The following is a 13,585-nucleotide window of genomic DNA, read 5'->3' on the forward strand; positions in this document are numbered from 1 at the left end:
GCTACAATGGGGGTAATTCCAAGTTGATCGCAGCAGGACATTTTTTAGCAGTTGGGCAAAATCATGTGCACTGCAGGGGAGGCAGATATAACATGTGCAGGGAGAGTTAGATTTGGGTGGGTTATTTTGTTTCTGTGCAGGGTAAATACTGGCTGCTTTATTTTTACACTGCAATTTAGATTGCAGATTGAACACACCACACCCAAATCTAAGTCTCTCTGCACATGTTATATCTGCCTCCCCTGCAGTGCACATGGTTTTGCCCAATTGCTAACCAAATTCCTGCTGCGATCAACTTGGAATTACCCCCAATGTGAATTTCAGCTCATACAGTGTGCTATAATGTGAATTTTGGCTCATTCAGTGTGCTATAATGTGAATTTCGGATCATACTGTGTGCTATAATGTGAATTTTAGCTCATTCTGTGTGCTATAATGTGAATTTCGGCTCATACAGTGTGCTACAATGTGAATTTTGGATCATACTGTGTGCTACAATGTGAATTTCGGCTCATTCAGTGTGCTATAATGTGAATTTTGGATCATACTGTGTGCTACAATGTGAATTTCAGCTCATACAGTGTGCTATAATGTGAATTTCGGCTCATTCTGTGTGCTGTAGAAACAGAATTTGTCAGCAGATAAGAACCACTTGGCCCATCTAGTCTGCCCCTTTTTTTTTTTACATTATTTTTTATCTCTAACCTTATCTGATCCTTATTTCTTTGTAAGAATATCCTTATGTCTATCCCATGCATGTTTAAATTGCCCTACTGTCTTAGCCTCTACCACCCCTGATGGAAGGAATGGCGATTCGCCAGTCTGTATCACCAGTGCGCAGGGTTCTCTCCACTAACTGGCAACATTTTATTAGTAATGGCAACAATAGGAAATTTAGAAGCGAACGGGAAGGGCATTACTAAGGGGGAGGGGCTATGATTAGGGGGAGGAGTCATAATTCTTAAACCGCCCCCCCCTAAAAGTTAAGTCTAGATCCGCCACTGGTGGGGTCACAGGAAGCAGGCAGGCTGCTGCCATAGAGTCCTGCCTGAAAATAACAAACTTTAAAAATAAATGCAGAAAACTCTTCAGGAGCTTCCAGAGATGTGAGCGGCTCCTCCGGGCACATTTTCTAAACTCAGTCTGGTAGGAGCAGCATAGAGGGAGGAGCCAGCACACATAACCAAACTTCTATAGTGCCCATGGATCCAAGTTGACCCGTCTATACCCCATGGTACTAATGGATTCCCAGTATCCCCTAGGGCGTAAGATTGTATTATTAAAAGTATTTTTAAATGATTCATGTAAAAAAGTGAAGGTAGATGTGGGATAAATAAATGTAACTTTAATTTGACAATGTACCGTACATATATTACTCTATAGATTGTAAGACCCCCACATACATTATCGACGGACTGACGCTATTTCCTGTCTGTTATTGCATAATAATTATAATTTATTAATCTGTGTAAAATAAGTCTGCAGGCCTTATATGGTTCAATAACAAATATTGGAAGATAATATGATGTGTGCGGAAGTTTTTCCTTCGTGTTTACTATCACCTGACTCTACCAGGGAAAAGGAAGTACAATAATGGCCCCAAAAATTCTCATCCTAGAGCACCAAGGTTGTGAGGGAGTTTTCTTACATTAAACCTGTTTATATTATAAGGACAGCAGGTAGCAAGCAGTGACACTGGGCCTACAGCAGCTGCTGATGATGTCACAATGCTGCTGATGATGTCACGAAGCTTTGTGATGTCACTGGCTGCTGGCTCAGGGGCTCACGAACCTCATTTACATTATTGTATCTTCACCTATTCTAGTGTGAAGCTGCTTTTCTTTGCCCTTGGCAAAATTGTTTGTATTGTTTCTACAATATGAGTCCAAAAAAGAGAAAGCGACCAAATAACAACGGGTCTGCTACAAAGGAGCTAGCGGCTCCTAGCAAGAGGAAGAAGGAGGATGGATGTGAGGAGAAAGGCGATGTTTCCAAAATCGTAATGTCTGCAGACATTCAGGTGCGTGAGGAGAATCAGTCAACTGAGAAAGCATCAAAGACTCTTCAAAATAAGAGAAAAAGAGAGTCATCAGAGGAGTCCCCAACTATGAGGAAGGTGAGAAAGACCAGCAGCGGCAAAACTGAGGACATGCTTAAGAAAGTGGCCACTAAAAGATCCTCAGACAGGACAGAGGACAGTGGACCGTGTAAGAAAAAGAAAGAGGAGGAACATCGTGACAGTCCAGACGAGGGACCCAGTGTGCCCATCATACCCCAGGCATCTGGACGGAGGGGCATAAAGAGAACTCACACAAGTGAGGAAACTGGCCACAAAAATAAGAGATCAGCAGGTGCAAGTGGGATATCCGTAGCCAGCACACCAGAAACATCAGCTGCGTCTCACGTGCTAGCCAGTTTGACCTTCCACAGAATGCTTGGAGAGGGCGGCTTCGGGAAGGTGTTCCTAGCTTCCCATTACACCAGCAAACAGCGTCTGGCAGTGAAAGTAATAGAAAAGAGGAAAGTATTGAACAGCATTAAGAAATACTCCATGTGTGTAGAGAGAGAGGTGCTGAAAATAACTGGGGAGAGTGCACTTTTCCCACACACATATGCTGCATTCCACACACCGGGCCATGTATTCTTTGTAATGGAGTACCTGAGTGGTGGAGACCTCTTCCAATTAATACAGAGCAGAGGACCATTTGATGTTCCTACCATCAGATTTTTTGCAGCAGAAATACTCTGTGGGTTGCAGTTCCTGCACACAAGAGGCATTGTCCACAGGGACATTAAGACAGACAATATACTTCTGGATGCATCTGGCCATGTGAAAATCGCAGATTTTGGACTCTCTGTGATGAATGTCCATGACGACATGAAAATCTCAGGACAAACTGGGACTCTGTATTACATGGCCCCAGAGGTTATCTGTAACTTCCCATATAACATCATGGTAGACCTCTTTTCATTCGGGGTAGTATTATTTGAAATGGCTACCGGAGTATACCCCTTTCATGCTGGCAATGATTCCACCAAGATTGCGCTGTCTATCATGCATGATGCTCCATGCTATCCGAGCAATCTCCATCCAGAGATTAGGGACCTCATTGAAAGACTCTTATGCAAAGACCCAGAGGAGAGACTGAATCGCTGTAGTAACATCTCATGTCATCCATTCTTCAAGTCCATAAACTGGGAGAAGCTAGAGGCCGGCAGGATAACATCCCCATTTACCATGTATCCTGCCCCAGAGACAATGGCTGAAGTTATACCGGTGGATGACCTGCTCTCACTTACAGAATCTGCAATATCTGCAGAGGATGAGAGCCTGTTCACAGGATTCTCCTTTCACAGTGACATGTGGACAACAATGAACTGCGTAAGACAAACCAGCAGCCGCTGCATCCTCCTCTAGGCAGTAGCACCACCAGCTGCCTCCTCCTCCAAGCACAAGCACCACCAGCTGCCTCCTCATCCCGGCAGCAGCACCACCAGCTGCCTCCTCCTCCCGGCAGCAGCACCACCAGCTGCCTCCTCATCCCGGCAGCAGCACCACCAGCTGCTGCCTGCTCCCGGTAGAAGCACCACCTGCTGCCTCCTCATCCCGGCAGTAGCAATACCAGCTGCCTTATGCTCCCGGTAGAAGCACCACCTGCTGCCTAAATGCATATAGGCCAGGTGAGGGACTTGCAGAATATTGGGGTCCCTTGACGTGGGCTGCAAGCTTAAATATTTTGATCAAAACATGATAAAACCTCCTCTAATTTATTTGTTATATGCACACAGATTTGCAGTATATTATTGTTACAGCCCACATAAAATGTCTTTCAGTTTTATAAAAATATATGGCATTAATACTGCCACGCAGCTGGTACCATGTACAATATGGGTAACACCGAGTGCGGGCATATTTTTGTTTTGTTTTTTGTTTGAAAATAGTTTGCCTAGTGCTATCATGGCATCTTACAATTAAGGCTATGACAGGCCTAATTAGGAGCAGATCACACGCCAGCTTTGTATAGATGTTCCACTCTGTAGCTAGGAGGGGAGTACATGTAACTGCAATGTAAAGGTGAGCTGAGCATATAGGCTAGTGTAGGGACTAGCAGAATGGTTGGGGCCCCTGACGTGGGCTGCAAGCTTAAATGTTTTGATCAAAATATAACAAAATCCCCAATGTTTTATTTGCTACATACACAGACACAGGTTTACAGTAGATTATTGTTACAGCCAACAGCAAATGTTTTTCTACCTCCTCCTACTGCCAGTAACATTACACACAGCACAACAGCCTGACACACACATGCACACATATACACACAGTGGCCTGACACACACACATATATACACAGCAGCCTGACACACACACATATACGCACAGCGGCCTGACACACACACATATGCGCACAGCGGCCTGGCACCCACACACACAGCGGCTAACTTACACACATATACACACAGTGGCCTGACACACTCACATATACGCACAGCGGCCTGGCACCCACACACACAGCGGCTGACTCACACACACATATGTACAGTACCCCCACACACACACACACACACATATTCACACAGCAGCCTGGCACCCACACACACATCGGCTGACACACACACATATATGCACAGCGGCCTGGCACCCACACACACATTGGCTGACACACACACATATATGCACAGCGGCCTGACTCACACACATATGCACCACGGCCTGGCACCCACACACACAGCGGCTAACTTACACACATATACGCACAGCGGCCTGACATACTCACATATACGCACAGCGGCCTGGCTGAGTCAGCCACACAGCGGCTAACTCACACACATATGTACAGTACCCCCACACACACACATATTCACACAGCAGCCTAGCACCCAAACACACAGCGGCTGACTCACACACATATGTACAGTACCCACACACACACATATTCACACAGCAGCCTGGCACCCACACACACATCGGCTGACACACACACATATATGCACAGCAGCCTGGCACCCACACACACATCGGCTGACACACACACATAAATGCACAGCGGCCTGATAAACACACATACGCACCATATGCGCAAAGCGGCCTGGCACCCACACACACAGCGGCTAGCTTACACACATATACGCTCAGTGGCCTGACACACTCACATATACGCACAGCGGCCTGGCACCCACACACACAGCGGCTAACTCACACACATATATGTATAGTACCCACACACACTCACACATATTCACACAGCAGCCTGGCACCCACACACACATCGGCTGACACACACATATATGCACAGCGGCCTGGCACCCACACACACATTGGCTGACACACACACATATATGCACAGCGTCCTGACACACACACATATGCACCACGGCCTGGCACCCACACACACAGCGGCTAACTTACACACATATACGCACAGCGGCCTGACACACTCACATATACACATAGCGGCCTGGCACCCACACACACAGCGGCTGACTCACACACATATGTACAGTACACACACACACACACATTCACACAGCAGCCTGGCACCCACACACACATATATGCACAGCGGCCTGACACACACACATACGCACCATGGCCTGGCATCCACACACACAGCGGCTGACACACACATATGCACAGCACCCACACACGCACATATACGCACAGCGGCCTGTCACCCACACACACACATTGGATGACACACACACACACATACGCACAGCGGCCTGGCACCCACACACACAGCAGCTGATACACACACACATACGCACATTGGCCTGACACACACATATATATGCACAGTGGCCTGACACACACACACATATACGCACAGCGGTCTGACTCACACACACATATGTACAGTACCCACACACACATCGGCTGACACACACACATATATGCACAGCGGCCTGGCACCCACACACACATTGGCTGACACACACACATATATGCACAGCGGCCTGACACACACACATATGCACCACGGCCTGGCACCCACACAGACAGCGGCTAACTTACACACATATACGCACAGCGGCCTGACACACTCACATATACGCACAGCGGCCTGGCACCCACACACACAGCAGCTGACTCACACACATATGTACAGTACCCACACACACACATATTCACACAGCAGCCTGGCACCCACACACACATCGGCTGACACACACACACATATATGCACAGCAGCCTGGCACCCACACACACACATCGGCTGACACACACACATATATGCACAGCTGCCTGACAAACACACATACGCACCATATGCGCACAGCGGCCTGGCACCCACACATACAGCGGCTAACTTACACACATATACGCTCAGTGGCCTGACACACTCACATATACGCACAGCGGCCTGGCACCCACACACACAGCGGCTGACTCACACACATATATGTACAGTACCCCCCCCCCCCCCACACACACACACACATATTCACACAGCAGCCTGGCATCCACACACACATCGGCTGACACACACACATATATGCACAGCGGCCTGACATACACACATACGCACCATGGCCTGGCATCCACACACACAGCGGCTGACACACACATATGCACAGCACCCACACACACGCACCTATACGCACAGCGGCCTGGCACCCACACACACATTGGCTCACACACACACACACATACGCACAGCAGCTGATACACACACACAGTAGCCAGGGGTCAGGAGGAGGAGCAATGGGGGCTTCCGCTCTCGTCTCTCCCCGACCCTGGCTCCTCCTCTCTGCCTCTGAGTGACAGCGGTGGCTGGCTGACAGGGGCGATCTGTGCCGCTGGCTGAAAGAGGCCAGCCGTCACCCTTACACCCCTGCGTGCATGTATGTCAGTATTTGAGGAGGGCAATGTGCAGAGTAGACATAAATGTCAGTATGGGGGAATGTTGTGTGTAGACATGGATGTCAGTATTGTAGCAGGGACGTGCAGTCAGGGGAGGCAGGGGAGGCAGTGCATGCCCCTGTCAGTCCCCCAGATGTGATTGGCCCAGCAGATCCAGTGCTGGATCCGCTGTCCAATCAGCAGTGAGCCGCATACTAATCCCCCCGTTCCCGGCTGCAGCAGGCGTCGTGGGCTGTGCAGGTGCCCGCTGCAGCCGGTGTCGCTGACTGACACTAGAGCTCATAATTGACCCTTAGTGTCTGAGAGGCGCTACTATGGGAGAGACATCATGACGTCTCTCCCATAGCAGAGAGGAGCCGGCGGACGGAGACGGAGGGCAGCGCTGTAGGAGCGGTAAGTACTGTGTGTGTGTGTTTGGGCTTTGGGGCACTGGCACAGCTAGGGGGCACAGTGACTGGGGGCACAGCTACAAGAGACACAGCTACAAGCGTCATAGCTACAGGGGGCACAATTACAGGGGTCACAACTACTGGGGGCACAGCCACAAGGGGCACAGCTACTGGAGGCAAACCTACAGGGGGCACAGCTACAAGGGGCACAGCTACTGGAGGCAAACCTACAGGGGGCACAGCTACAAGGGGCACAGTGACTGGGGGCACAACTACAGGGGTCACAACTACTCAGGGTACTGCTACAAGGGGCACAGCTACAGGAGGCACAGCTACAGGAGGTACAACTACAGGGGGCACAACTACAGGGGTCACAACTACTCGGGGTACTGCTACAAGGAGTAAAGCAAGGGGGCACAGCTATAGGGGGCACAGCTACAAGGGGCACAGTGACTGGGGGCACAACTACAGGGGTTACAACTACAGGGGGCACAGCTACAGGGGGCACAACTACTCGGGCACTGCTACAAGGGGCACAGCTATTGGGGGCAAAGCTACAGGGGGCACAGTGACTGGGGGCACAACTACAGGGTTCACAACTACTCGGGGTACTGCTACAAGGGGCACAGCTAAAAGGGTCATAGCTACAGGGGGCACAGCTACAAGGGGCACAGCTACAGGGGGCACAACTACAGGGGGCACAACTACAGGGGGCACTGCTACAAGGGGCACAGCTACTGGAGACAAAGCTACAGGGGGCACAGCGACTGGGGGCACAACTACTCAGGGCACAGCTACAGGGGACACAACTACAGGGGACACAACTACAGGGGGCACAACTAATGGGGGCACTGCTACAAGGGGCACAGCTACTGGAGACAACGCTACAGGGGGCACAGCGACAGGGGTCACAACTACTCGGGGCACAGCTACTGGATCCTCATATAGGAACACAAGGCTGGTAACATTGGACATTTTGACATCTTTAAGTCCTCATGTGTGAATCTGACTAATCTATCAGGAACACGGTCATAAGGTGTTGCAAATACAACAGCAGTATATAGTCAATTTTTTTCCTTATCCCCATTTGTCAATGGACATTATATTCTCATGTGAGATTTATTAGCTTAATTTAAATTTTTATCTTAATCTTATCTTTTTAACACCAATATATTAAATGTGTTCAGGAATTTGAATCTAGCGCTGTTTTCCTTTTCTTTTACTTTATGTATATGTAGGGAGACTGACTATCTCCCTTATACAGCAGCTAGGAAAACACCCCATTCTAGCGCCCGACAATTTACTTTGGTATATCCATTTTTGTAGGTTCAGAGCTACTCTGAAACTGCACAAACTGTTTTTGCAGAGCTCGGCTGCACATGCGTTCGCACTTCTGCTAAGCTAAAATACACTCCCCAGTGGGCGGCGGCATAGCGTTTGCACAGCTGCTAAAACTAGCTAGCGAGCGATAAACTCGGAATGATCCCCATAATGTGAATTTGGCTCATACTGTGTGGCATAATGTGAATTTGACTCATGCTGTGTGACATAATGTGAATTTGGCTCATGCTGTGTGACATAATGTGAATTTGGCTCATACTGTGTGACATAATGTGAATTTGGCTCATACTGTGTGACATAATGTGAATTTGGCTCATACTGTGTGGCATAATGTGGATTTCAGCTCATACTGTGTGGCATAATGTGACTCATACTGTGTGACATAATGTGAATTTGGCTCATACTGTGTGGCATAATGTGGATTTCGGCTCATACCGTGTGACATAATGTGAATTTTGCTCATACTGTGTGGCATAATGTGGATTTCGGCTCATACTGTGTGGCATAATGTGTATAAGGGGCACTACTGTCAGTAGCTGGTGAGCATGGGGACATGTGTGACAAATGCTGGTGTCATACAGAGGAAGAGTGTGATGTCATAGAAAGAGGCAGATGTGGCTGTGATGACACATGTGCATATTTTAAACTGTACTTGTGTTATGTTAAAACTCAAATGTTCGGCCCCCTAAATCTTCCGTACTTTTCATAATGTCTCACTCAAAATTAGGGTGTAAGTGCTTGGGGGTGAAAGGAGTGAGGTGTGGTGGGTACATATGCACCTCTGCCCACCACTCTCTAGTTCCGCCGCTGGGTCAGGGATAGGATGGGGAAGTGTAAGCAGTTATAGAGTGCAGCGGCAGCTAGGGATCAGGGTTACGCTGTAGCAGACAGTCAGTACCAGGCGGTGGTCACACCATTATGTTTCATTTTATTTCTCTGGGGTATATTATATCTACTTCATTATTAGGAACTAGGGAGAAATCAGATTAAGCCATGTGATTTTACTGAGAGAATGTAAAATAGTGCTAGACACGCCCCTCCTGCGGTGCACCCCTTCATAAAATTAGCAGCACACGCCTATGCCTGGCACCCATACACACAGCAGCTGACACACACACACACACACACACACACACACATATACGCACAGCGGCCTGACACACACACACATATACGCACAGCGGCCTGACACACACACATATACGCACAGCTGTTCCTCGTGTAAGTGCAAGAAGGAGATAATACTACCACCACCCAAGAAGGCAGACTCTAAGACCGTATTGGAGTACATATTCCCCCCGTGTAGCCAATCTCTCAAATAACGTAAGTGGGAGGCGTAACTATATTCCAACACATTGGGATGATTCACACCTCCATTGTGTCTACGTTGCTGCAATTTCACCAAGCTAATTCGTGCTCGCTTACCATTCCAAATGAATGTACGTATTATTTTGTTAATTTCTGCCGTGGCGTTCCTAGACAGTAAGATAGGAAGGGATTGCAATGGGTATAAAAGCCTAGGAAATAGAATCATTTTCACCAAGTTCACCCTGCCCAAATATGATATTTTAAGATGTCTCCAACGTTCAGTATCTTCCCTCATACTGCGCACGATTTGTTTCAGATTAAGACTGTACAGGTTGTTCAAATTTTTCGGGATCTGTACCCCTAGGTAAGTAATCGCTTTAGTTGTCCATCCAACTGTGGCCTCCCTGAACCAAGCCGGGCGCACGTAGCCTGGCTTTAAATACAGGGCCGTGGATTTTTCAAAGTTAACCTCGAACCCCGATACCCGTCCAAATTCTGTAACACGTTCCGTCAGCGGCCCCAGGGCCCTCCTTGGCTCCGACAGGAACAAGAGGACATCGTCGGCAAATGCCGATATCTTTACCTCCTCCACCCCAATACTAATGCCTCTGAATTGAGACCAATTCTGTAGTACCCGTAGCATAGGATCCAATACCAAGTTAAAAAGCAGGGGCGAAAGGGGGCAACCCTGTCTCGTCCCTCTGGTAAGCTCGATATTATCCCCCTTTGTCCCATTAATCAATAATGAGGTGTATGATTGGGTATAGAATTTTTTTATTAAGGATTGGAATGTTAGTCCAAAACCCCTCCTCTCTAGTATATCGTATAGATAGGGCCAAGAGACCATATCAAATGCTTTAGTCGCATCTAGGCTCAAAAGCATATTCGGAGTATCAGTCTGGAGGTTCGCCGCCATCACTGCAGCTATGGCAGTACGAATTCCTTTCACTGAGTGTCTGCCCTTGGTAAAGCCCAGTTGGTGGTTTGTGAGCATGGACGCTAAAAAGGATTGGAGCCTGTCTGCCATTATCTTAGCTAAAATTTTGAAGTCAACGTTCAAAAGTGTGATGGGCCGGTAAGAAGATGGTAGGGAATGATCTTTATTGGGCTTTGGTAGAAGAGTTGTGAAAGCCTGATTGAAAGTGGGGTACATAGGAGATTCTGATTGGATATGTTTATATAAGGCATGTATCGCTGGGATAGCATCATGATGCAGGAGTTTGTAATATTCTATGGAATATCCATCTGGTCCCGGCGCTTTGTTGCGATGCATAGAAGAGATTGCCTTAGCAATCTCCTCCTCTGTAATCGCTCTCTCGAGGTCCTCCCTCTGTAAGGGTGTTATACAAGGGAGATTCGCCTCATCTAGTAGTTTAGTCGACAAAACCGGGTCATGTGGGGTTGGTGTGTAAAGCTGACGAAAATAGTCCTGGAATGTCCGTACGATGTCCGCAGTTTTAGTGTGTAGCGTATCAGTGCGACTGTCAAGTATAATAGAAATGTGTCCACGCCGCTTAAAGCTTTTAGTCATGTTTGCCAGCAAAGTCCCCGTTTTGTTTCCCCAGCGAAAATATTTTTGTTTAATGTAGTCCAGTTTTTGCTGAGCTTGTGCTACCAAGAAGCTATCATACAGTCGGCGGGACTCAACATAGGCACTGTGAGTGAGGGAAGTAGGGTCTGAGATGTATGCTGCCAGGTGCGCCCGCATAGTATGTAGCAAGTCATCATGTTGTGCCTTATTTACCCGATTTCTATTCACTACATCTCCTATATAATAGCCCAGATCTGTGACTTTGTGATTCATTTGCTAACGCTGGGCGGAGTCACAACACTGGGCGGAGTTAGTCAAATGAGTCACAGATCTGGCCAAATCTACAGGAGACTAGGAGCAGAAGCAGATGGTATGAGCATGACACAGGCAGGGGTGCACACCTCCCAGCTTTCTGCAGGAGCTTTCTTCAGGCAGAAGGAGGGACACACACTCAGCGAAAAGGAGGCATGGCTTCACGGGAGGGTCCCCGTTTTCGTCAGTGAGGGGGCATGCCCAGCGCTCTGTGAGCTGCTGGCATGCCCCCAGGGGCTGATTATGAGTCTGGGGGGCCCAGGGCACTTGAGACAGGGGAGCCCTATCTCATTGCTGTGCCTGCTGTGGGTTGGGGGCGTGGCCTAATCGCGGCCCGCGCGGCCACGCCCCCTTATGCAAATTATTTTTCTTTTTTTAATGGGATTTTGGCCCCTCAGCTAGGGCTAAATCCAGAGGAGGTGGTCGCTCCCCCCTACACACCCGCACAGGCAGAAGAAAGCAGGGAGACAGCTGCCTCCCTGTAACACCACAGACCTGCCAACACGTGTGCTGACTGTAGCACAATGCTGCCATTGTTGCTGGCAGGGGGGGGGGGGGCTTCTGAGCTGGGACAGAGCTACTCCAGCCGGGGGGCCCCCTAAAACTGTGGGGCCAACGGTACGTACCCCCTGCCCCCCCCTTAATCCGGCTCTGCTGCTTGAACCCCCCCTTAATCCGTACCCCCTGATGCCCCCTCTCCCTCTGTCTCCACTATTCACAGCTGCTCTGCTAAGCAGAACAGCGAGTACAGGAGCTTTCCAACTGCCCCCCCACCGCGGGACACTGCGACCCGTGGGTGGGACAGCGGGACAGACCCCCAAAAATGGGACTGTCCCGCGAAAATCGGGACATTTGGGAGGTATGGGGGTGTGTGAGGGGTATGTCATACAGACAGACGGGCACCGGCTCACTGTGTGCTTGACCCCCCACATCGGCATACTCAGCAGGGTCTCTCTGGCGCGGAGGAGCGTCACGTTCTGGCACACTCCACGCTTCTTAGCTGCAGTTTTGCGGGGCACCTGCCGCTGTGCAGGTTCCGTACTGCCTCTGTTATCTCCAGCCCCGGCAACCCCACCGCTAGCTGCAGCGCTGCCACCCGCAGTGAGTTGCGCCCAGCTCATTCACACACTTTAGCTGGCGGGTAGCACTGCAGAAATCCGAGCTGCTTGCAGGCTCCGACCCACTCCTCCCTCCAGCCGCAGCGTCTCCTGGGAGCTAACCAGTCACTCCCAGTCTCCCCTTACCACAGTGCCCGGCAGCCGCGAGGTCCGCGCCACGTGCATGCTATGACCCCCTCCTCCCTCCAGCCGCAGCATCTCCTGGGGGCTAACCAGTAATTTCCAGTCTCACCTTACCACAGTGCCCGGCAGCTGCGCGAGGTCTGCGGTGTGTGACTGAGGAGGGGGGGAGGGATGCGGACGGGCAGAGGAAGCAGGACTCCAGCCTGAGAGAGTCAGCCATGCCAAGTCTCCAGCAGCAGCAGATCCCAACAGGTTGGAGTGGAACAGCAGCAGCCAGCAGCAGTGACTCCGGTAAGACACATCTGTCTGTCACCACTGTTTTGTCCCTAATACCAATCTCTCCCGTGCCCTGTGTTCTGTCATGTCCCTGTCACCCCTGGCCTTGCCCTTTAACCCTTATCCTGGCCCTTTCACCCTTATCCTTTCCCTGTCACCCTTATGCTGGCCCTGTTACCCCTATCCTGGCCCTGTCACCCCTATGCTTGCCCTGTCAACCCTATACTGGCCCCGTCACCCCTGTCCTGGTCCTGTCGCCCCTACCCTTGCCCTGTCACCCCTATCCTGTCCCTGTCATTTCTGTCCTGGCCCTGTCGCCCCT

General features: G+C 49.7%; 1 protein-coding gene across 1 annotated transcript in view; it reads left to right on the top strand.

The window, feature by feature from the left end:
* The first annotated feature begins 1,775 nt into the window (after nt 1-1,775).
* LOC134968780 (uncharacterized) overlaps nt 1,776-13,585 on the top strand; it is a 31,591-nt gene continuing 19,781 nt past the window's right edge. The window contains exon 1 of the mRNA XM_063944265.1: nt 1,776-3,412. Within this exon, the coding sequence (XP_063800335.1) occupies nt 1,880-3,412 (1,533 nt within the window). The 5' untranslated portion in view covers nt 1,776-1,879. The remainder of the gene's footprint in view (nt 3,413-13,585) is intronic.

The sequence above is a fragment of the Pseudophryne corroboree genome, chromosome 11 (genome assembly GCF_028390025.1).
Source record: "Pseudophryne corroboree isolate aPseCor3 chromosome 11, aPseCor3.hap2, whole genome shotgun sequence".
Taxonomy (NCBI): domain Eukaryota; kingdom Metazoa; phylum Chordata; class Amphibia; order Anura; family Myobatrachidae; genus Pseudophryne; species Pseudophryne corroboree.